Raw genomic sequence first — 26,466 nt, forward strand, 5'->3', positions numbered from 1 at the left:
AATACAGAAAACTACTTCTGTATTATTCTGACATCTTCTCACAAAGGAATTCCTCTATTAGCACACAAAAGAGACTACAGTAGCTGTCAGTGTTCAGGCTCCTAAATTAATTTCTAGGTGCTTCAACATCAATAAATTACTATAACAACATAAGTAAAAATAATCCATCTTTTGAAATCATTGAGCCCCCTTGTACAAAAACATATTCTGCCTTTTTGCAGAGGACTCCATTGAAAAATGCAGTCTAAACTTTATTTCTGTACCTACTAGCAGAAATCCATGCAGCTACTATTCATTTAAGACTCTTTCCCAGAATATTGCAGCATTGATGTATTAATTTTCACAAAGGTATTTCCATTCTGAATTCAATGAATTAATCTGAATTACAAAAATCTAACCAAGGTACGTGTACCTTCTGTGTTGCCTTTCCTATAGATCTTTTTAGAGAGGAGGGAAGTATTTCTTACCTACAGGATTTGGAAATAAACAATATAAAATTAATGTACTCTCAGTGTCACAACTGTAAATACTGCTCTCCCCATCCACACACCAAGAGAAGTAACCAGCTCTATAGTGCTGTTCTCCATTATTTTTTTTAAGTCTGTAAGCAGCGTTCCACAGTTAGGAAGGTTTTTATGGGAAATGGAATGACAAGTAGCTTTGTAAGACAGGCTACAAACCAGGTGGCTCTACACTGAACAGTGGTAGGGTTAGGAGTTCAGGAAGCACCTGTACAGATTCCCTAATACAAATCTGGACTGTCCTAGAGAGCCTCCTTCACAGTGGTAACTGTTTTAAGACAATCTCTTCAACAGTTCTTGGTAAAGGTCTACTGGAACCATTCTACTAAGGGGCAAAAGAATAAGGCACACAAGACAGAAGCAGAACCATTCTGGTGGGACATACCAAAATCCTGTCCTCCTTTGAAACCTCAGATATTTTAAAGAGTAATCAATTAACGTTTGAACTCTAAGAACTACATTTTTAAACAACTCTTGTCTTCTTTCTATCAGCCTTGTATAAGGGACAGAAGAACCTGGAACTGGGACATAGCAGAAAAATTTTGTTTGGGTTTCTCAGTTCTTTATTGGGAACATCTGTAAATGTGTAACACTGGATATAGTCTGATGTTGGACAATGTCCTGATGACAGGAAAGACAGAAAAAAATTGGACAGCACAATCCAAAGACATTCTTTGGCAGAGAAGTCAGAAAGAATCTCAAGTGCTTTTCTTCCTCTCTGAAAAACTTTTTTGATTAATTATTTCCTCAATAGCTCTTCTTTGCATTTATATTTCATATGCAATTGAAATACCTACTCAATACGTAAGAGTAAGCAATAATAGTCGTAAGAATAATGTAAGTCCTTAAAATCTTAATTTATTTCTTTTTCCTCCCATTGAAATCTGATTTCAAAGAATCAAGGCTTTTTTCACCAGGGACATTCCATTTTTCCCTTTTTTATGCCACAGCTCTCTGAATTAGCTGAGAACAACTAAGGGAACTGGAAATCTCTAGTAAAACATAAATACTCAATTATCCTATAAATAGTAAGAGCTACACTTAGATTCCAACCACAAAGAAAATAATCGTAAGAAATAGAGAATAAGAGACGAAGTAAAAAACAGAAAGTACATGTCATTACCTATTGAAATCTTCCCCAAATTTAGGTTAGAAAAATAAAAGTTTCATCAATTCTCAAAGCAGAAAGACCTACTTCATTTACACAAAGCAGAATTTTACTGTCTGGGTCTAAGCAGGACTGCACAATATTATTCTCTTTCTGTATGCTAATTCTGCTACCAGGTATCAACAGAAAGACATCATAAATACTTGAAAGAACATCAAAACTGAAATCACACAAACCCTTGGGTCCTTCATCCTTCTTGCTACCAGTATCCCTGATAGGATCATCAATACTGCAGTCTGTCCCAGCCCAGGAGAAATTACAAATGCAAGTGGCTTCATTACTACAAACCTGGAAAAGAAAATAAATGACAGCAGTTGGTTTTTAACTACATTTTATTAAGTTTATTTAACATGTAATTAGGTATTTAATTCACAGTATAAAACTTACCCATGTATATATTGTAACAATAGAACTGAATGTTTAGAATGAGTATAATACATCAATAACCTAAAAGTTTGCTTTAACCCTCCAAATACATTCAGATGCTAGGAAAAGTAGAAGCATTCCTAGTGGTTCCATCATCACTTGCACTACACACCTACATAGGATGTAAAAAATAACAGAAACTCTCATCCAAAAACCCCCCTGTCTAGACTAGTTAGATCTTCACTAACCATCTAGACTTTGAGCCTCGATGTCCAGAAGGAATACAAGCATTTGTGTTTAAAAGGTTCAAGACATCGTCATGCTTTACAACCTCTCATTTACAGCTTGCTTCCATGTAGAAAAAATAGTAAGATTTTCATTGGTTTTGTTGTCATTTTTTCCTAAGCAGCAGTGAGGAGTGCTTGCTTATCTTCTAGAGAAAGAGGAAATAGTTCTTCCTAAGTCTACATTTAGTTGAATGACCTCTAAGAAAGGACTTAGGACTCACTAAAATTGGCAGCACATTTATCAGATACATGAAAACTTATCCAACTGACAAAACCTAAAATATCAAATCAATAGTGAGAGTTAATAGCTATAAACTTCCCATATGAAAAAGAATGGAACACATGGAATGTGTTGCTAGAAAAGGTTACTAAGGAAAAAGCATGACATGAGAAATAGACACAAAACAAAGAATCAAGTTTTGATTACGGGGACTAGAAGTGAAGTCAATCATTGGGCATCAGCTAATAATGTCTTTTGGACATTGGAACATAATGTCAAAAAAACCCAGAAAATAACCTACACACTAATGATTACAAGTAAGTAGTACATGTGATTTTTTTAATTTAACTTTTATCTCACTCTGCTTCTTAAAGTATTCACTGAAGAATCTTATCTAGGAAGCCGAAGATAAATACATCTTATTGGCAGGTTTGATCAACTGAAGTATTCTTTTAAAATTATGAATCGGAATCATGCAAAGCAAAACAAAAAAGGTAACACAGTTCTCTCACCACTCATGCCACTCTGCAAAAGTACCAAGATGATTTCTAGATCTCCTAGATCCTTTACTTTCCAATTTTAAAATTTTTCTTCTTGATTTTGAACCTAACCCTCTTCTTTGAAGCAATCAAATTCATCTTCAATTACACATAACAAGAAGAAGAAAAAAAAAAAAAAAACTTCTTGTATAAAGTCTAGCCCCTTAGGCAAGTATCTGTCCACTGAATCCCACAGTGGAAAGGTTTTATCAATACTTTATCAGTATCAGTTAAGACATGGAAGAGTGAATCTGTTCAAACATACCTAATGTCTTAGACAAATGGACTTATGGGTAGAATAACAGAACATAATGTGCCTGAATGTAAAATGATACACTTTGCATCTGTTCAAGAAGAATTAATCATCTCTGTTGAGGTCCAACGGTTTAGAATTTTAATTATTTAAGTCATGAGAAATAATTCCATGAACACAGGACCAACTTTATAAAGGTGTTAGTATGCAGGAAAAAGTTTAACAGAAGATGGGAAGTAGCTTGAAATATGGGTAGTACATTACAGAAGTCTTTACAATAACTGATGTCAAAGCTCTTTCTTGCTAGTAATGAAAACAACACTTTGGATATAATTGCAGAACTAATTTGACAACTTTGCTTTCTAAAATTTTATCTGTGCTTCACAGAATGGCAGTCTTCCTCTGAATCTAACATTTGTGTTTTCAGATCAACAGGTCGTAGGAACACTTTCAAGTAGAGAACTCCACAGGGCACATTAAGATCAGATATAGCAGAGATAGCTGGAGAAGCTTAGCTGCTAACTCCCAGTTCAGACTCACCCCATGACCAGAACAGACTTTTCCATTAGAACCAATGGGACAGCTGCTTATGTTCAAGGACTGAATTGGCAGGCACTTTTTGTCCAGACACATCATGTGAGGTCCACATGGAGCTCCATCCTCCACATAACCTAAATCCGTATCATCATCTAAAAGAACATGAGCACCACTGGGAGAAATAATTTTTAAGACACTATTAGTATCATGACTGGAGTCTTTTGAAAATATTAAACATGTTAGTGGAGATACTAAAAACTTCATACCTTTCTGTCATTCAAGCATACAGACAGATTGAACAAAATTATAGTTTTTCTGTCTGTCCACAGCATTGACAAGGTGTTCCAGTTGTCAGAGTAAAAAGAAGTCCAGATAATGACTTAAATACTCAAAAAAGGCACCTTAGGCTCTGGGGGGTTTTTAACAGTCTTTGATGGGCTGTGCTTTTTTCTTTTTTTTTTTTTTAATTCTTTTTTTTTCCTTTGCACAGTAGACTAAAACCCATTTACCTGCCCTTTACCTGAACTGTAGCTTAACATCTTATCCTGCCACAACTCTTCAGTTTCCTCCCTCTCAGCCTTCACTTCCCTACAGCTATTTCTCTGAGGATATAGTACTCAAAAACATTACGTTTAATATACGGGTCTTCAGCAATTACAGACTTCCCCGCCAAAAAATATAATGCTGAGCATTAAACTCTGACTGTGAAGTTCTGCTACTGGAGAGACCAGATAGAGCAATCAGGAGGATAACCCACATTTCGCCCTCTTTAAATGTGGAATATTAGCCTTTTTATTTGTCCTGGTTCCGGCTGGGATAGAGTTAATTTTCTTCCTAGTAGCTGGTGTAGTGCTGTGTTTTGGATTTAGTAAGGACTTTTCAGCTTCCCATGCTCTGCCAGGTGCACAAGAACCTGGGAGGGGGCACAGCCAGGACAGCTGACCCAAACTGGCCAAAGGGATATTCCATACCAGACGGCATCATGCTCAGTATCGAAACTGGGAGGAGCTGGCCAGGGGGCAGCAATCGCTGCTCGGGGACTGGCTGGGCGTTGATCAGCGGGTGGTGAGCAGCTGCATCACTTGGTTTTTTTGTTTTTCCCTGGGTTTTGTTCCTCTCTCTCTCCCTCTCTTGTTATATTCTTTTTCATTACAATTTATGATTATTATTTATTATTATTACTTTATTGCAATTATTAAACTGTTCTTATCTCAGCCATGAGTTTTCTTACTGTGCTCTTCAGATTCTCTCCCCCATCCCACCAGGACAGGGGAAGGTGAGCGAGTGGCTGTGTGGTGCTTATTTGCCAACTGGGGTTAAACCACGACATTGTTTTTTTAATCAAAAGAAATACCACTCAGAATAATGATTTTGCTGTAAGATATTAATTACCTAAAAAACTTACAATTTTACATTTATGTTTATCTTAATTCAATTAGGTTTGACAAAGCAAAATCATGTTGGAACACTGCATTATCTCTTACCTGCAGTCCACTATTCGTCCTTGATGATAAAAAGAATTTGGGATAATTTCTCCTTGAACTTGACCAACTCGTGGAACTCTAGTAAGATTAGTACAGAGTAAAAAGCCACAGAAAACATCACTGTAAAATGAAAACATAAATCAAAAAGTTACTGGAACAATATGAAGTAAACTTACAAAAAAGAAAGCCTGGCAATGATGCTGCTGATCACATTAAGTAATATATTACCATAAGCTGCATGATAGACTTTCAGAGTACAAGACTGGAAATAAAATATTATTTGTATAAATGACAAGAGGCAGAAACAAGTAATCGTTCATTCTAATGCGCCAGTGAATGTTCACATCAACAAAAAATTTATCTGTGCTCTAAATACAACACAGTACAATTAAGAGGAGCCAAATTGTACAAACTTTGTCATATCAGGCTAAATTACATTTCCCTCTCTCTAGCAGCTTGGACGCTGTACATTAATGTGAAGTTTGAATTTTTAATTGTATTTTATTTCCCTTGCAGGACAACAGAACCATAATAACAATTGTTAGCATGCAGCGTGTGTGCCTGAAATTTGGTAATGAATCTGCTTTATTTGATGTTATATGTGCAATCTTCGATAGAAGCATATAAGCTTAAAACTTCCATCTCTTACTCTAATTGTCCTAAGTCATAGAAGCAGCTGGATGAATGCCGGAAATTGTGTTTTTTAAAATTGCAAAAAATTTAAATGGCCCTTCAGCTAGACCATTTCTCTGCATCTCTCTACTGACCAAGAAAAGCTTTTATACAAATGAGGTTTTTAATATACATATCAGAACAACACTATTCTCATCTAAATATGAAAAAAATCCACTAAACAACTTCTTTGCTTATGATCCTGTCTGAAAAGTGAATCATGTAATTAAAAAAAAAAAAAAAAAGCCACTTGACAAACATCAGATAGTCAAAAAAGGAAAACACCATTCCAAGACTGAAATTTTTACATGCATACTTAAAAATTATAAAACAGTAAGTAAATTAGGAGAAATGTAATTCTATCCACTAATGATAATTAACTTGAAAAGTAAATTTAATCAAATATTCATCTAGTAATGATCACATGCAAATGAATCAGCTATTTTCTCTGTAGCATCCAAATGTCTAATGGTCCTCTCTGGTCAAAATAAAGGTTGGAATAAACTTGAAATAGCACAATCTGCTATCGATCCCAGAGCAAACGAAAATAGTGTATGTATTTGCAGCCTAATTTATCCCTACCAAGTCTGAGGTGTTTGTATATTATGAACTTGTGACTTTTTGCTGCCTTGTCCCCCAGTTCCTCTGAAAGAATTAAAAGTCATGGTACATTCTTCTGAAAATCTGGAATTCTTTAGAAGTGTATTGCTGAGTCACCCATGAATTTGTCAGAATGAGCTATGGAACTTTTTCCAGATGCAAACCTTGTGAGGGAAAGAAGATTCAAAATAATGCAAAACAAACTGCTGAAACATTCATGAAAATGTAGACAATATTAAACCAGTATTAATCTATTTAAAATACAGATAATGTCTACCAAGCTGAACTTACTGTTTGCTACACTGAATCCATCGGTCTCCATCCTTTCCACAGTTTCCTTTTTTTGTGCCTTCTGTATTAAGCTTTTCATAACAAAATTTGTCAGATCCTGAAGACTCTGTTGATGAAGAAAGGAAAAAGGAATGTACTTTCTACTGGCAACATGAGAGCTTTGACAACCTGCATAATTTATTGCAGCAGTTCTCTGTATTTTTTTAATACAAAACAGAAATCTAACCACATGTGTATGTACACAGATGGTATTTTCCAGTGACTACAGTGGGAACCTAGCAGACTGAACTGCAATACCTGCAGATGGCTTTTCTAAAAAAATGCTCAATGTTCAAAATTTGCTCCAAACTTTTAAAAAAGCAATTTCCACAGTGTCTGTATTGTCTTCTGCATTTGAATTTATCTGTGGTCTAATTTTGTTCGCTTCGTAACAGTTGCACATAGAGTTAATCTAGTTGTTTGCACTGCAATTGTTCCTGATTTGTATTTTAGGAGATCAAAGATTTTATACGTGGCATATACCATAAGCATATGTTCTGACATCAACTCAATGTTTAGTTTATTTTATTTTTAGGAGTTTACAGAGAAAACAAGGTTGAACAGTCAGAGTGTAATTTCTACTGCTTTTTAGGAGTAGAAATCTGGACTAATAGGTTTAAAACCACAATTATTACTAACAAGCCCATTTATTTTTTCTAAAAATCAATTAAAAAGAAAAGCACAACAATTATACAGAGGAATATAAAATATTAAAGGTAAATAAGACAGAGTAGTTTAAGTAAAATCACTTGTACAGAAGACAAAAATATTTTAAAATATAAGTGTGTAAGATACAAAGAAATTAGTTAACACTAACATCTATTGCCTTTAATATTATCAATAAATGTGACGTGGCAACATAAAACTCAAAAAGGCATCAGAAGACAAAGAAAATGTTGTCTCCAACCAATTTTACACTTATATAGCATCTTTGGTATTGTACAAGACAAACAATAAATGATAAAACTATATCCCTCCCCTCCCATCTTGCCTAGAATGGAATGATTCTTCTGCCTCAGATAGGCAGTGTCAGCAGTGGCAGTTATGATTGGACAAAATGCACAAGAAAACATTAAGTGCTAGAGTACAGGACATCCTGATAGTTCTGCTCTGCTGAACTGTCTCAAAGTCATTACACAAAGCATTTATCCCCTCTCAGCTGCAAGCAAAATCCATTGCAACTGCAATTCTATTTTACTCAACACCTCTGGGCTTAAATTCGTACTATGTATATTTAAATTCACACCAACGCACTAATTTTCCTGACTTGTAGGATGGTATAGCAAAGAGAGGGCAAGGTGGAGCAGCTTTAGCATGAACCACTGCTGGAATAATGGAATTGACAACTGTCATTAAAAACCCCAAAAACATCTGGTTTGAACTATACCAAAAAAATCCTCAAACCCATTTTTTTTTTTTTCCCCTGGTAAGAGTAACTTAGAGTTGCCAGTATTTTGTATGTTTTCTCACCTAATTCCACCAGAGTCCAGCATTTGCTGCCCTACGTATGTCTGCAACCACATCACATCAGAACAATCTCACTATCATCACTCTCAAACTCGAAATTTCACTTGGCAATCAAGCCACAGTTTCTCACTGCAGCCTACTCTACTAAGCAGAAAACTTTAACTTACAACAGCAAGAACAAAAAATAAAAATACTAAAAATGCAAAACAAAGGCAGGAATAAACCAGAAATAAAATACATTTAAGGTAGTTAAAGTCAACCTACTAGATCCCCAGATATATTTGCACTGATTATCTCTTGTCTTGCATTCACCATTATAGCAACGACCCTAAACAAAACACGACATGTTAGCAATGAGAACTGAACACTATTTCATTTCCTTCCCCTCCCCAACAAATGCGTCATTTTGATTCTTCACACACATATTGGGAGGTATAATAGTTTTCATAAATTTGGGTAGATGGAGTACACATTTTGGCCCAGATTCTCAAAGTCAGTTGGTGTCTGATATGTACTGACATTTCAGCAGCTGCTTCATACTTCTCATTTACATAGTTGTAAAGAACTTATTAACATGGAGTGTAATAAAAGATCTACATGTAAAATGTAAAGATACCACGCAGATTTTACTCAAAGCAGAAATTTTTACTATTCACAGAGTGCTTAAAGCACAAGCAACACTGATGTCCAAAAGACAAAATTTATGAAGAAATATGGAAGACAGGATTAAAAAAAAAAAGCAAAGAAAACTTGTATTTGCTAATGTACAGGGATTTTAAAACATTGCATACCTGATTAGAATCACAGGCATACCCATCTTGTTTATGAAGATTTGGTGGACACTGAAAAAAAATTAAGAATGTTTTTTTATCATGTGTACTGTAACAATACATCAAAGGATCATATATAGAATTTTCCTGGTTTTAAAAGACAATTGCACAACATACAAAGGGGGTAGATAACATAATTAGGGCAGGAATCTTTATAGCTACAAATACAAATGAAAAAATTAACATCTTGAGCCATGAAATACAAGGTTTGATTCTAACTTTCTGCATAATCCAAGTAGAAATTAAGGAGGTGAGGCAAAATGAAAAGCAAAACAAATGTGTTCAGTAACAGGATATTTGGTAGTTAATCCTGGGGCCATGTTTGCAACACTGTCACTGCATTCATTTCAGTTCTACTAAGAAAGTAAGCAAGCACCTAGTTGTAGCCTACCAGTCTATTGCTTAGAACGCTGTGGGGTTTTTTATGATGTTAATTGTCATGTTCTCTTAGCATTGGAAATTTCTTTGGTATGAACAAGTCATTAGGTCCAGAAGCCTGAGATTACTAAAGCTAGGAGCAGACCATTCTCAAAGCTTTTCCTCATCAAAAAGGGACCCATGAAGATTTGGAAAGGGTATGCTGCTGCAATGTACCATATTAGCCAATACTTTGAGAGCAGCCTTTCTAGCTTAAGAAAGCCTTTCTCCCTCCCATTAAGAATGTTCCATCTACAGAATAAAAGTTTTACAATAAAATCTCAGCAATAACTACTTATGTGTAAGTGTGGATGTCTCAGATGATAATACAAAAAGAGGTTACTGTTAATTTATTGGCATCTATAATTACAGCCAATGCCCAGAGACAGACATGTCATCTATCCTGAATCTTATTTCTTCAAAGCTAAGAACCTGATGCAGTAGATGACTGCAGCAGAGTTATGAAGTTCTTATATAACGTTGAAGCTAAATACTCAATATTGAAAAGGAGCATATATCACCTAAAGTGTCAAAGTTGCTGTGAAAATGGAAGATGTACAGAATGTCGACTATTTAAAAGAACTGAAGTTAAAACAACCTTTTGGTTGCTGTTTATTCCTATACTTTTGAGTATTAGCAGAATGTTTTCAAGAGAAATGCATAAGATCCACAACTTTTAAAATTATCATACCTGTGCACACTCTTAAAAAACATAACAGTTTACACAAGTCTTATGAGGAGCGGCTGAGGGTACTGGAGTTGTTTAGCCTGGAGAAAAGGAGGCTCAGGGGAGACCTTATCGCTCTCTACAACTGCCTGAAAGGAGGTTTTAGCGAGGTGGGTGTCGGTCTCTTCTCCCAAGTAACAAGCGGATAGGACAAGAGGAAATGGCCTCAAGTTGCGCTGGGGAAGTTTAGGTTGGATATTAGGAAAAATTTCTTCACCAAAGGGGTTGTCGAGCATTGGAATAGGCTGCCCAGGGAAGCGGTTGAGTCACCAGCCCTGGAGGTATTTAAAAGACTTGTAGACAAGGCGCTTAGGGACATGGTTTAGTGGTGGACTTGGTAGCGTTACATTAATGGTTGGACTTGATGAAAGGTCTCTTCCAACCTAAATGATTCCATGATTCTATACTCAATTAGTTATAATTTTCTACATTTATATTTTAAACTAGTTTATTTCATAAAATCTTACTGCTACTACCTTTGAATCCATTCACATTTGCAGTATATTCTTAGTACTTATGCTATAGAGCAGGCAAAGAGTAAAGGAGGATGTCTGACACAAGTACTATACAGATACACAAAACCCCACAAGTTTTAAAAAACAAATAAACCTACAGAAGTCATATTTTGTGTCCACTCAGATTAATTTTTTTGAGCTTATGATAGTTTATTCTTATGTTTTAAAACTTTTGTTACAATTAAAAAATAACCCCCCACAGTTATTTGGGTATATGAGTGTGCAGTTTGTTAACCCGGATTTTCCTCTTAAATTGATATAAAAATGAGTGCAAACAAACATCAGTAGTGTAAGCAGAGAAAGCTTCTGCATACATACCTGGCCAGAATCTCCAGTGCAGAACTCTGCAATATCACATTCATTGACTGCATATCGACAGTCATAGCCTCGTGGGAAAAACTAGAAAATGAAGCATATAGTTCAGGACTAAGATTATGTCTACATAAACTGTCCTTTTCATTCTACATAAAACACACTTTGAACTATAACAACTTCCACGGACAACTGAAAAGAGCAATAGATATAGTGCAGCAACACTCACAAGACATGATGTATTACAGCAGGGTCCATCACTACAATGAGCTCCATTAGAAAGAGAGCACTTCTTACAACAGTCTGCATAGCATTCCTGAAGAAAATATTAAGCGAAATTTTTAGTTTTCCATTTTAAATAAGTTTTTTCTTCACAATCTTTCCAACAAACTATTATGTACCAGCAGACAAAAGATTCAGTTCAGCACTGATGACTTGAAATTATCAGCTGGAAGAATCTTTTGCAATGCTCAAATACTAAAGTAAAGGGAAAACAGTGACATATATCCTATAGGAACACGGGGATTTACACCTTCTGAAGCCTCATCAGAGGTGTGGAATAGCCTGTGCCAAATGCATGCTGCTTAGTCAAACTGCATTCAATGCAGAAAAAAGATTAAGAAAACTATTTATGGGTGCAAATATATTTAAATACTAGAACTAGCACTCAAATCTACAGGGCAGATTTTTGCAAAAACATTATTGGACTATTTCTACAATAGAGAAGAAAAAAACAGTTTACTTATTCTGTCCAAACACAGGCACCTATCTCCAAAGCATAGATAAGGAGTCTACCACTCCAGGCATGCTATCCAGGAAAAGTAAAGGGGTAAGCACTTCTACAGTGCAATTCAAAAATTGCTGGGAAACAGCTACATCTTGTTATTAGTGTAACAGGAACTGTTCTGAGGACACACTGTCTTTGCACTCGTTCTCACTTGAAAAAATGTTTTAACACAGTCCTTTAATGAAGTTGTTCCCTAACAATAGGCAAAACAAATTCATTTCCATAACCCTTCCCCCTCCCTTACCAATCACATAATTTATCTTAATATATTTTGCAAGAAAGACTTGTGGAGTAATATATAACTCTACTTGCCATTCGGAAACCACAATCACATTCTTCTCCTGGTTCTACATATCCATTTCCACACTCAGTGGTTTCAAAGAGCTGAAAGCAAAAAAGCCCCCCCAGGTAAGAATAAAACTAGTTATCAATGACTTTCCTGTCACACATAGCCCATTTCTGCAATACTACAGAAACACGCTCGCACAGAGAATATATGCCATGCTGCTGCGATGGGGAAGGCAGCATGTTTTTCAGGTGCTGCTAGTCAGAATTGTTCAGACATGAAAGATGTACAGCTAAATCACTTGAATGCTAGCCCTCTTTAGGAGAATACTGATCTCAGAAAATTATGATAAACAGAGAGACAATAAAATAATACTCAAGGGGATACATTTGAACTTCATTCCTATTCTATGGACTCCCACTTCTCTGACAATTCCTTCAAGAAACCAGTCAGCAGTATGATCTCTGGGATTTACTCAGGTACCCATACTTGCTCATGCAATTAGCTACTGTCTATACCAGTGTAACATGTTTGTGCACAAAAATAATAAACATGACGAAACTGCCAAAAGGAAGTCCTATGTGCCTTATTAGTAAGTTAGAATAACACAACCACATATAGGTAGTGCTAAACAGTTAATCCTAGGACCAGATATATGCAATACGGATAAATTCTACAGTTCAGGATGATACAGATTCTATACTGGTTTCACATATCATAATTTTGATTAAAGGTGACTTAAGATATTTTTCAGTCTTGTCACAGAAATAATTTTGCAAAAACCTTGTCTGTTTTCAATGTAATAATTCTGCTTTAAAACCCTATAAGAATATTAGGAATCTTCAATTTAACTGGGATATTAGCAACAGAAACATTCATCACTAGAACATGGCTGAAATGAGAAGTTAAAAGGTAACAAGTTAAAATGAGAACAGATAAATCTATGGCTAGATAAGGGTGAAAGATGCAAGCAAACATGTTCTGCATGGGCTTAGTGGCAGTACAGCTGTTGAGGATCATGAAGATATGAAATACATATAATACAATATGAATAACATAATACAATATAATATATGAATAACAATAACAATACAATATAAGATATGAATAACATGTAATACAATATAAATTATTTATAAACTTGGATGGAATTCTTCTTTGGTACTTTGGGGGGTAGGAATCATAATGCCTAATTCAAAAAGAAAGAAAACATTTTACTTTTGTTGCATAAACCACAAAGGTAGTCAATAGCACCTACAATTTTGGGTGCCAGAAGCAAAACTACACTGAAGCAATACCCATATGTACTTCACTAGCAATGCTGACACAATTCAAAAAACTGAAATTCCTTTTTTTTCCCCTCTGTAAGCCACTTTTACTACTATGCTTCAGTGGAAACAGCAAGATCTCTTATTCTGAACCTGAAATTCAGTTCTTCATCAAACAGACCTGGTTATCTGACCTGTACCCCATAAGAAAACAAAAAGGGGTCAACCAGAGAAATGCAAGAAAATAACAGAACACACACAAATTTCCTATGGCATTAATCAGGAAACATCAAATGTTGATATACATGTCAGAGCATAACTAAAAGGTTATAGTTAAAAATGACATCATGGTGACTGCTTAACACAACTACGTTTTATTTACTGAAAGATTAAACACACCATTTTCTACCTTACCTCCCAACCTCCAAATAATAGGATTCAAAACACTGTATGCTTCCCCCCCCAAAGTACTTTAACTTCAAGGCTGTGAAACACCTACACAGGTAACATATAAAGATAATTCAACTATTCTCCTGGGAGCATTTTCACGGAAGGAAACCAGATTTTTATTCTGTATACCGTCAATTTGACAATTTGTTCACATTACCTTGCTAGACAACCATCATGAAAAAATGAAGCTGTATTTTTCTTTCTCCCTATTTACTCTTTTCCGTAAGAATTCTTACATTTTATTCTATTAAGCAAAAGCTGCTACCCTGGGAAAAGATTAAAAAACACTCTAACAAGCAAAATCTTTTTAGTTAATTGTGCAAGGTGGTGGTCTACCAAAGGATACAGCACAGTAAACAGAACAGCCTAGTAGTCTCATGTGGTATTAAATTCTACAAGGACAGCAAGTTTGACATCATGATTAAATAGAATATTAATACTTTGGATTGATCTTACTTTGCAAAAAGAGCCACATGGAATGTTTTTATACTACTCAGCTTTAGAAGGATGTCATGCTAATATTGCCTTAGAAAAAATAATGACCTTGATAAGTTTTTAGGTGAAAAAAGCAATGGACAGTACAAGCAAACAGTTATAAATTACAGACTTCACTAGATCTACTTCTGAAATGAAATTAAGTTAACTTTGAGAACAACCACAAGCTGCCACTGTCTATATGAAGTAAGCTATTGATTTCTAATTCCTAGTGTGGTAATTGGCATTCTTTTTAACAAGCTCAGGCAAAAAGTCCAAGAATTGAGTGTATGTGGAGCATGCACTACGACCTCACTTCTGGATTTATTTTGCACTAATTCTAGCTTAATAGGTAGTTCATTTATGCTGAATGGGGATTTATCTAGCTGTGAAAAAATCAACTGCAATATTTGTCATTATTTGAGCATGAAGAATTGATGGAAAACAAGTTGCATTCCTCTTAAGATTATTTTTAAATATTATGGGAATGAACAGTCAGCTAATTACAAGCAACCTCAAGAAAATACCCACATAGACTTTTGAATAAATCTGAGAACAGACGGGTGTTAGTGAAATTACTACATTTTCATTACAATGTTTAGCAGAGGTGCTGACTACCAATGTATTTATTACCTTTGTTGGCCTGTTGAAAAGACAGGCACCTCCCCCACGAAGTAAAAATTCTTTGTATTCTGCAATGCTGCATTTGGAGAATTTCCTGGAATGGTATACCCTAAAAAGGCAAAGAATTAGCTGAGTAAATGCCTTGAAACACTAACAGTTACTGGAAGGGGGCAGAGGGATCAGAACATTTTTTTAATACTGTAAATCCCAGTTTCTTACAACCACTGTGTGCAACAGTATGTCAGCTCAGTCTTATTCTCAAGCAATAAATCAGAACAAAAAGGTTTTAAACATTTTGCATTTTTATATTTCTGGATTATAGATATTTATATTATGGATCTACAGTATATGAAACTGTAGTCTTCTAATCTTAATAAGGTGAAACCACATTATCATAATAGCTGCTATGCACCCTCTCGACTGCATACATAATCCAGTGTTCTCTTGGGTTTGTTCTCCCTGCAGCTTCAGTTTGAAAGATGGATTACATTCCAGATCCCTGATCTCATGCCAGGGTTTTAAAACTGTTCCGTTCATCTGATCCTGTTACTAAGGTTAATTTTTAAAGTAAAAGTATTTGTAGCCATAAAAACGGCTGTATAGGGTCAGACTAAAAATCCACTTCACCCAAATACCATCTCTGATTTTGGCCCTGAGAATATGCCCAGGGAAGAGCAGAAAACAGAGCACTGCAGTACTACTTGCAGAATATTTTTGCAGCTTCCAACAATTTTCAGCTCAATGACTTTCCCGGGAAGCTTTATTTTGTCTTATTTAATAATCTTCATTGTATTTGGTCCCATGAATTTGCCCCAAATCTTTTAGCATCTACAAGATGCCATAGCAAGAAGTTTCACAGCTTCATTACAGACTGGTAGAAGAACAATTTCATCCTGTTTCTTCTGTCACCTATTTGCTAGTGTCATTTCGTGTCTCCCTAGTTCTTATACTGGAAGAAACAGTAATAATTTGCTATGTTGTTCATGATGTTACAGAGTACTCTCATATTTCCTCATCTCCATCTTTTTCCCAGCCTGATGAAAACATACTTTATTAGTCATTTCTCACACAGAAACCACCTGGTATTTTTATTAGCCATGTTTTGAGATCTGGGAATGAGAACTATTCACACTATTAAAGATGGGGATAACCGTACCATAAGGAGGTTTTTCATTCCTTTCCTAGCAGCTCACTGCTACTGAGCTGACATTTCCACACGGAATTATTCTATATATAAAAAATGTCTTCTGGCACTGATGGACTTAAGTGGAAGGGCTTTACACTGCAGCTCATTATTCACTCATTTCATTAGTCAGTCCTTTTTCAGCTTCTGGGTGACTATCATCTGCTCCTGGCATTTTCTTTACTGTTACCTTATCTACAGAAGAGGTTTGTTCCACAACCTCTTCTACTGATATTTCCATTAGAGACTCATACTTTGATGAGTTCACCATAGGAAGGAAGCTAGTATCTATTCTGATCAATGCCTTACTTTGGATTCCAGAAGCAAACCTAGTGAATAATTTTCTGATGCATTCATACGGTGGCTGACAATTACAAGTCTACAGGAAAGCCACACAGTAATTCTACTGAAGAACCAATTTCCAAATACCATATGAAGAAACTAAGCTCATTCTGTCTTATAACTAATTTTCTCCATGATTTTTGCAATCAAGCTGCCACAGTGAGCAAGAATTCTGAAAGGAAATTATTTATAAGTCTCAAAAACTTGTGTTTCAGAAGCTATCCTTTTCCAATCAACTGCTTACAGTATAGAGAAAAGAATCTCTGGCAGTATGTGAGGGCAGAGGGCAATGAAACCTGGTTTCCTCCCATATAGATGTGCTTCCCTGCCAGACTTCACTGACCATTTAGCTAAGGATTGAGAGCTCTTGCTGAAAGCTTCAGGTTTCTACTTTTATTCACTGGAACAGAAGCAGAGAGATCTGTGGACTCAAAATTAGAATTTTGAAGGAACTGGGGAAAAAATAATTAAAATTTAGGAGGAAAATAGAAATATCACTTATCAAAACTATTAAAACACTTCTTCAGCTGCATGTAAAAAGTGTAACTGGATTTATTTAATGAAAAATATACATATTGTACTTTTCAATCATTTAAGTATAGCAAAGCATTAGTGAATACACTGCATTGCACTTCAAAATATAAGATTTATGAATAACTTCCTAAAATGTGAATAGCAAAGGGAATGAATTGCTGAAAATTGAAGTCATTGATCTGTATATTTGGGTTGTTCCAACTGCTTCTAGTTTTTCATTTATTAGTACTAAAACACATGGACAAAGCCCAATACATAAATATTTATGTCATAATGTAAAGTATGAACTCATTCCAGAGCCCTCAATTACTTATAGTTATGACATACCCCGTTTCCTCCATGATGCAACCACCCCAGGATTCAGTGCAGTCACACTCTTCTCAGACAAGACCAAAATACAACAGAAAAGGAAAGCAATTATAAATATGCTTACAACGAATATAAAGTACTACCTATAAAAAGGGACTTTGACTAATTATACATAGATTAAATGGTTGCTTGGCTGTACAGATTCTAGCCCTAAAAAGGAAACCAGCCCACCTGAAGAGATACTAATATACTTAATATAAACACAGTATTTTCAAATTACCATATGTGCATGTTCTTAGACTCAACACAAAGTTTCAGGCAGTATAGAAAGCTAAAAATAGCTGGCAACGTTCTTCCCTACATCTTCTCAAAAGAGGCAGCACAAAGGTATGTGCAGTACACATGATACTGGTTATTAAAAATGTTCACATTTCCTCCTCCCTAAAATGTGTACAGAACACCCTGAAGGAGAATTGTGACTGGACAGGCCACGTTTTTTCCCTTTGGCATAAAATTATTAATAGTAATATGTGAATCAGCCATTCAAGCATTCATTAGAAAAAGTAGTTGAGTGAAAATGGATTTACAGTTTACTTACAGCTATAGCGTGTAAGTCAACAGTGACCAAATTCATAAAATAAAAACAAAAGATCAACATCTTATGGTTAGTAAAACAGAAGTTACGAACTACCCATAAAAATTATTTACCAAAGAAGTAATATTTTCAAGAAGAAAGGTTCTGTATTCTAGTTACTACTGCAAATCCATACTGTTTCTCCACAGAAAATATTCACAGATTATTTATATGGTTACTTCTGCTCTATCCAGGTCTTTCGTTAATCTTTCTCTATAAAGGGTATCCAAATAAGGAAACTAAGCTATCATTTTAAAAACCTCTATCTTACAGTTAAAAAAGATTCTGATTTCCAAATTATATGAACTCTGTTTTACCTGTAATCAAAAAACAGTGATATAGAAAATATTTCAGCAATTTGCAAGTTCACACAATTCAAAAGCGATGCTTTACAAAACAACATTCCCTAAACTCTTCCACATTGTTTCCTAATTCACAGATTTCTGAAGTGATTCCAAAATAAAATCAGCATTATCATTCAACATTTTTCAAGAAACAAAGAGAGAAAGTAGCCAAATTGCTTACAAGATGTGAGTGGAAAAAACCCAACAATTTTCTTTAGCCCCAAAAAGGGCTTTTGCAGCAGCTTTTGTACCTACACTCTACATGTGTTAAGACCACATCAGTCTAATCTTCTGGCTGTGAAACAGCAAGGTAACAAGTTGAGCAAATGTCACGCTGGACTAAGTTACAGCTTCTTAACTGCTTCTTCAATTATAAATCAGTTAAATTAATGGTGTTTTTACCATTATACCTTTGAATGTTGGTTATGAACCTAACCTCCTGACACAGGACGTCACTGAGGTCATTGCAAAATGAGTGCTAAACTGGTGGCTCTTATTTTGGTTAAACTCAAATTTCGGTGCATATATTTTCAAAAGCAGCAATTCTTGTTCTACAGTTACAGCAAATTTGGTATTTGTTTCAAATATTACAAAGGAAGAGTTTATATATTTAGCTAAGGAGGACAAAAGAAGACTCCACGTCCATGTACATACTCGGTTTCCTGGCAGCTGGCTCCCACTGTATTCCAAGGTTCTGAGCAAGACTTTGTGCTAGTTCCTGTGCCATGGCCAAAGGAAGACCATACTGCATTTCAAGTGGAGCACAATTAAAAAATAAAAACAAACAAACAAACAAACAAAAAAACCAAAACCACAAAAAAAGTAAGTTATTGTAATGAACACTACACCGGCTCATTCTGGCTTACCACATACCTACTACTTCAGTAATTCTGTACAGTCAATCACAATTCTGTGTGCATATAAGGAAAATAATCACAATGAAGTGTGTAACGGAAAAAATTTTCCTCTCAACCTCAGGGAATCCCTATCTGCTGGTTAACCTACAGAAAGGAGTCTGTTTGATAAATATGTAATATAGTTTTTTATAGTATGATGAAGCCCTGTTAAAACAGGAGATTTTTGTTATTGATTAATAGTGCACTGAGAAAAAAAATTGAAAAAAAAAAATCAACACACAGGGACCAAATTTTTCTAGTTTTAATGTTAAAAATTCAGTAAGAATTACATGTCATCACCACCTCAGAAGATCAACCCTCTTCTAGCGAGAAGACCCAAAAGAATGTTCAGTGCTATATTTCAAATACTCTTGTCTGAGATTTTGGGGTCTAAATTTCTGTCAAGTATACTAAAAGCCAATTTAAGATCTTATTAAGAGAATAATGCAGACAGGAGGAATGCTTTTTAGAAAGAAAAGCACAGTGAGCAGTAGTTTAATGATGATACAAGAAGGTTGGCTGTGAGAATCCTAACTTCTTAATATATGTTAACTTTAAAGCCCTGATTACTGAAACATATAAACTCTGAGGTTATAATGTACAGTTTCTACTTTATTTCACTTTAGTCATGAAAAAAAATTACCTCATTCACTCCTACTCCTCTGGTCACAGAGCAAACCCCTCCAAAGTAACTCAAGCTGCTCCTTTTGTAATGAAATGTCACATTCCTTACAAACAAAAAAGAAGAAAATATAACACATTGACATTGGGCACCAAGAACTTATTGAAAGATTACACTTTCACACATGCTATGATACACTGCATGCACATTAATCCTCATCTAGCATCAAAAGCAACTGCAAGTTTACAAACAGAACACTGACATCAAAAGAGTCGATTAGATACAACCTTCAACAAAAATACTATTTTTACCTTGTAGAGTCAGAATCAGTCCCAACCCACAAACAAACCAAGCAGAGAAAGCTAGAGTACCAGATTCCTAAGAAAATACAATGATAACATTTCCTTTAAAAAGATAACAATATATTCCAATTTATAACCTGTCAGCAAGGAATTCTATACTGAAATGTATCAGTGTTGAGAATTTTTAAAATTATGCTCTTAATCCAAACCAATTCAAGTTCTAGTTTCAACTGCAAATGAAAAGACTAAGAAGTATACCTAAAGGGAAAGTAATTTAATACTGCTCTTTAACCCTGCCTCCTTTCATTTATTGTTAATAAGCTCCAAATAATTTAGTTAAGTTAATGTAATCTGGAAGATATAAATTATTCTATAAAATTTCTATAAACTATTATGAATTATACCTATTTTAACTTCATAGGCATAATAATAAATCTACACAGCCTTGGGCATGCATAGCAAATGACCCTAATCTTTGAAAATGAAATCCTTTTACAATAGCAGAATCAATGTCCCTTTTGTTTTTTTAAATGACAGGATACTCCAGACATGTATATTTTTTTTTTTTCAGAAGATTCTGACAGCCATCAGAACTTTCAAACTGCAGCCTAACTAAATGCTTAAAGCTAGATGCTTTACAATAGACGGAACCACAGAAACGGCTAAGGTTGCCAGGCACTTCTGAAAACAGTCTAGTTCAACCCCTTTGCTCCACAGAGCCTCAGCTGGAGCAGGCTGCTCAGGGCCATGTTCCATTGGCTTTTGAATATCTCCAAGTATGGACACTCCACTCTGGGCAACCTGTTCCAGCATCTGACCACCTTCACAGTGAAAGGTTTTTTTCCCCCTATGTTTAAATAGAATTTCCTGTATTTCAGTTTGTATTTGGTACCTTTCACCGTGCATCACTGAGAAGAGCCTGTTTGCCCACTGACAAACTCTTCAGCAAGTGACACAATACATGCATAAAAGTAATTAAGAGTGCACATCATCATCACTTTGCATATGTTATGGAAAATGCAATTAGCGTTGGGTTGCAATGCCTGTATTAAGGCAGTACAGCTATGACAGAGGCTGGAGGAAGTTCTTCATCCCCTATTTTTATCTTCCTCTGCATGGAAGACATTTGTCACTCCATCCTCGTCGTATGTCATGCTGCTGGGAGAAGGCTTAAGATCTTTATGCTGCACAGGGGAACACACTCTTCCTCCTCTTTGCTTACAATGCCATGAAGTAAAAAAAATACTGTTGCTCAAGGCTGATGTTGTGCCTAATGATGCAAGTGGAATTTCCCCTAAAAATGCTTTGTGTCTTAGAAAACATTTCAGTACAGCTCTAAAGGAGGAGATCTTCCATGAACAAATCATCACTGCAGCTACCTATGTGAATAAAGACAGTAATTGGAATGCTCTTGTGGCAACACATAATACTGTCAGTTCTGCCCTCTCCTGCTCTTTACTGGGAAAGCAGTACATTACACACCTGATTAGCAAAACTAGGCGTCCTTAAGGGCTCATCAGAAGACACTTCAAATATGTGACACTGTCTCCAGGTTGCAAACACATTAAAATTTCATTATATATATTCAACATCACCATGGTATATACTACACCTATTAAAAATAGACTAATGGGTTAAAAAATAGATTAAGCTTCCTAAGGAAGGCAGATGTTGATTGATGTAGTCACTACCAAGCAAAAAAGTAAGCAAGAGAGACAGGTAGACAAAAGCAGTAGACAGAAAAGTATATAGAACTGTAATAGTCTAAACCATTGTATAAGGGTACATACGAGAGCAGGTGCACAGCATCAGCATGCTGTTTGATGAAGTGCTGTCGATATTTCGAGAAATCATGAAGCATCTGCAGAGGGTCAGGGTGAATATTAATACGATCTCTGTCTGTCCAAGTTTCCACAGCCACAAGAACCACCCTGGTGTTCAGCTGTTCCTTGTATATCTGAGGGCAGAGACAGGACAGGCACAGGAGTAGAACACTGGGTCAAACATGCACAGTTAGCCAGTAAGAGTAAAGCGGAAGGACAAGAGGGATAAAGCAGGAGGGAAACATGGGGAAACGGTTAGCTGGTAATGCCTTGGATTTCCTAAAAGTTAAAATTCTGATCAACTTAAATATTATGTTTCAGAGGACAAAAAAACTTGCTGCTCTTTTTTTGAGCTACTCCCTTTTCTTTAGAAATCTCATATCAAATAATTTCACCACTGAGTTTTGCAGAAAACCTGTACAAAAATCAACAAAGAAGAAATGTAAAGGTACACTGGGTGATCTCAAAGAAAAAGAAAAGAAAGATCTCAAAGACAAAGACTAGCCAAAGACAATACTTAAGTCAAGATTAAATAATTTCTCAGTTCTCCAATATATCCAAAATTTAATTCACATAATGCTTGATTTTCATTTATAGTATGATCACTTAATGTTACTCAAGTAATGTGTGAATTAAGTAAGAATATTAATTTTTCTATTAATTTTAATGTCACTGTAGCAATAGACAAGGAAACAACAATCAGGCCCTAATAATTACAAAACAGCTTTAAAATATGCATTTTAACTTTGTGCATGATACTTGATTCTGAAATAAAACTGCTGCTCGCTTTAGGTTCAGGCCATAAAATGCCAAATTTTATTAACTAAGGTTATTCAGAGCTTGCAGATCTACAAGAGACGCATTCCTTATCCGCAATAGACAATCTGCCCATCAAAAATCTTACACGAAGAACACTTACTGATCATACTTAGTTATGGTCTAAAAGCACTGAATAATTAACGCATTGGCTGCCTAATGCATAAAATACACCAAGGGCAAGTTATTTGGTCACTTCCATGAGGCACCATATTAAATATATGCTTTTATTATATTTTTGCCAAATTATAGCTACAATACACAACATGAATTGCAAATATTCTCCTGCAGTTATGATAGATATTTATACTGAATAAACTAGCATTGACTAGCATGCCAGCCTTTTGTATCAAGGCAGCATTATCCTTACAAAAAAGTCAACGTATAATACTCAGCTTAGAAAAAAAGGCAATAAATATAAGAGCAAGAGAGAGCAACCAGCTAAGCTTACTTGTGTCCAAGAACTTTGAAGGAAAAAAGAATATTAATATGCTTTAATCTGAGGGAGACAGGCTGAGGACATATACAGAAAATGGTTAACGACATGAAAAAAATCAATAAAATTAAACCCCATAAATTACATATGGGTGGATCAATAAAGACTTTACTTGTGTTTGCTGAGAGGAAAACCGTATTTCCTGAAGCAAACAGGAAGGAAAGAATGGAAGAGGGGGCAGAGAACCTGGAAGCCTCTGAAAGCCAATATCCTTTTCCCAATAATATATCAGTAAGAAATACGGCCCACTCCCTATGAACACAAGGGAATAACAAGGCAGAAGTTCCTGCTCCTTTTCATGCTTTGTTTAAAGAAAAGGCCATTAAGACGTCATTTTGCAAGATCTCTATGGGGGGCTGAATTCCACACTGGAGAGAAGCTGAATGTTTCTGTATACACGCGTACAGCAAATAAAAATGGAAAAACAGAAGGAATAGTCAGAGAAAGGAAAGATAGATTAAATAACTTTTGTTAAAACGCAGAAGAAATACAAAGAAATAATGATCAGATGAGAAAAAAAACAAAGATGCCACCCTTTCTTTGGGAATGTCCAATATAAACTGCAGAAATATTATTTCAATTATTTATATTTTTATCTGCTCTAGTAACTTTTCTTCAGATTGCTGGCATTTTCAGACCATTACACAAAAATATTCCAAAACACTTCCAGTATTTCATGTATGATAAATATATTCACCTAAATTTTCAATATACATACAGTATACACAATACTTTATATGTAAGACACTAAGAACAAATACTATATTGCTTCCTCCGAACTAAATGAACTGTTGACAATGTTTTGCACTGAATCATATCGCACAGTTCTATTGGTATCAATAAAGTTACATGGAAAGGGGACTTAAGAGTCAGAATTTTGCTAGGCTTTGTATTCATCACTACTAAAGAATCTATCCTATTTTCACTACAAACACAGCTCTGAAATGTGTGTGGTCATTACGTGCATATCAAAAAGAGAAAAAAATCAAATTTTACCACAAATCTTACTTTTTAGTTTATATGCTCTATGTGAAATTGTTCTAAATTTAGTCACAGATACAAGTATGGTGTCTGTGTCAGTGCCACCCATTTATAATGTACTACAATGGGATTTTTTTTAAGCTATAAATACAGATTTATAAAGGAGAATTTTTATTCACACTCTCTTTTTCTCCCAATAGATGTGTGTATCCTTTGTGAACTATACTTGCAGCTTCAACCACATGTGGTTAGATTTGTTTCACAAACATAAACTCGATTAAATCTCATTCTTAAGCAGTGACGGATACTGAAAGCTCCTTCAAGTTTGAAATCCCCCCTGCCAAGGGCAAACTCTGGCAGTTGCAAGCTTTGAGAAAAACATCAAGGATAGTTTGGTGGTTTCTTACACGTTCACCCCAGGCTATTCTTCTGCAGAGGAACTAGAAATTAATTTTAAAATGTAACTTTTGTAGCTGCTCATTTTTTTTATCCTGGTATCTGCTAACATTAACTTTTTAAATATAGTGCTAAACTAACGAAGTCAGTGATACAGTTTTCAGAAGAAACATTGATACTTACAGCATCTACAAGGTTTACCACAGACTTTGCAAAATTGTTTGTGTATGCATTTGAAGAACGGTGCTTTTTGAACTAAAAGGAGAAGAAAAATTAGAACACCGTGAGAACTTAAATATTTATTACTAATTCTTTATTTTTATAGCAAGAAACGAAAATTAATATTTTAAGAACGAGTAAGGGAAAAACTCTAAAAGCTTTTCAGACCACAGCCTAGATCTCACATTCAAGAATCCCTGGGAAATAAAGGAAGCCATGTATGCTAGATAGCCTTTCACATCTATAAAAGGAGCATTTAGCCACGAGAAATATCCTATTCAGAATCAGAGTTCAAATGTTTGAGACAAAATTACAGGTAAACACAAACATAAACATGAGCTGAAAATGGAGAGAATGCTGTACCCATTAAAACTGTGCTTAACCTGATGAGTTAAATATCAGATTGTACCAGCCACATTCCATGACTATAATTATGAGACATGAAGATGAAGCATTTACCACTTGTCCTGTGTACAGCTCTTTGCAAAGGCATCCTTTCTCTACTATAGCACCAGACTTTTATGACAAGTAGCATTAATTATACCAAAAGGCAAAAAGAAAGAGGGAGTACATGGTAAAAGTAAATATGTGTTTGAATGTGGAAAGAGTTAAGCTGGATATCTTAAGTTTTAACTTCAATTTTTTTCCATTTCTATAGACTTAGATGAGCTCTATTACAAATTCTGCTTCCTAATTTCTGTTCATGTCATTACAATTGTCTCATGTCTTTCCTCATCCTGCCCCACAAGTCCCCTCTGTTCCAAGTCAAATTTTCCAAAGATGCTGCTATGATATCTGAACATGAATCCATGACTTTCAAAAAACTATAGAATTATAAACCAAAATTGCATTACACAATATGATTTGCAGGCAGGAAAAATAAGTCTTCAAAATTTCACAGAAAAGGAACACAAAATTGCATAGAACAAAGAGGGTAAAAAGTCTCCATTAAACAACTCTTACTAATTTGAACTACTGGTTAAAAGCAACAAATCTCATCGCCTCATGAGCAAACATGATCAAATTCCATGAGTGTCAGCTATTGGCACTCCAAAACACAGTACCCAAAGAGAGGCCTTGAAACAAGAGGGTCTGACTCTTCTTTGAGCAACTGAGTAGCTACTCTCATCAAATAAGTTAGACAATTAACTACCTTCCCAAATTAGAAGTACAAAACAGACAAATCCCCTGTTTTCCAGAATTATGCTTGGTGCAAAGGTGGAAGTAAAACTGAAAGACATAAATGTTTTAAAAATTAAATAATCTGTTTCCCAACTGAAAGTCAGAAGAGTGACACACACACACTATATTATTAGACAACAAATTTTCCATCCTTTTAAACTGCAGTTATTTTTGCACAAGCAATATAGTTTTATATGGACGAAATGCCACAGAGATAACAAAAAGTTCATCTTAATTTTGAACAAAAGGTTGA

At 35.2% G+C, this 26,466-nt stretch overlaps 1 protein-coding gene across 8 annotated transcripts in view; it reads right to left on the minus strand.

The window, feature by feature from the left end:
• The window catches only part of ADAM23 (ADAM metallopeptidase domain 23), an 81,925-nt gene that overhangs the window by 15,670 nt on the left and 39,789 nt on the right, over positions 1 to 26,466 (minus strand). For 6 of the 8 annotated variants that reach the window (XM_075512588.1, XM_075512586.1, XM_075512592.1 and 3 more), the window contains exons 10-24: positions 24,996 to 25,067; positions 22,091 to 22,257; positions 20,020 to 20,104; positions 19,135 to 19,225; positions 17,521 to 17,569; positions 15,144 to 15,243; positions 12,345 to 12,416; positions 11,475 to 11,561; positions 11,252 to 11,332; positions 9,236 to 9,286; positions 8,709 to 8,772; positions 6,939 to 7,044; positions 5,376 to 5,495; positions 3,895 to 4,063; positions 1,866 to 1,977 (exon numbers count right to left, since the gene is read on the minus strand). In XM_075512588.1, the coding sequence (XP_075368703.1) occupies positions 1,866 to 1,977; positions 3,895 to 4,063; positions 5,376 to 5,495; positions 6,939 to 7,044; positions 8,709 to 8,772; positions 9,236 to 9,286; positions 11,252 to 11,332; positions 11,475 to 11,561; positions 12,345 to 12,416; positions 15,144 to 15,243; positions 17,521 to 17,569; positions 19,135 to 19,225; positions 20,020 to 20,104; positions 22,091 to 22,257; positions 24,996 to 25,067 (1,426 nt within the window). The remainder of the gene's footprint in view (positions 1 to 1,865; positions 1,978 to 3,894; positions 4,064 to 5,375; positions 5,496 to 6,938; positions 7,045 to 8,708; positions 8,773 to 9,235; positions 9,287 to 11,251; positions 11,333 to 11,474; positions 11,562 to 12,344; positions 12,417 to 15,143; positions 15,244 to 17,520; positions 17,570 to 19,134; positions 19,226 to 20,019; positions 20,105 to 22,090; positions 22,258 to 24,995; positions 25,068 to 26,466) is intronic. The other 2 variants (XM_075512591.1, XM_075512590.1) reach the window with 2 other exon arrangements.

This window comes from Mycteria americana, chromosome 9 (assembly GCF_035582795.1).
Source record: "Mycteria americana isolate JAX WOST 10 ecotype Jacksonville Zoo and Gardens chromosome 9, USCA_MyAme_1.0, whole genome shotgun sequence".
NCBI classification, from domain to species: domain Eukaryota; kingdom Metazoa; phylum Chordata; class Aves; order Ciconiiformes; family Ciconiidae; genus Mycteria; species Mycteria americana.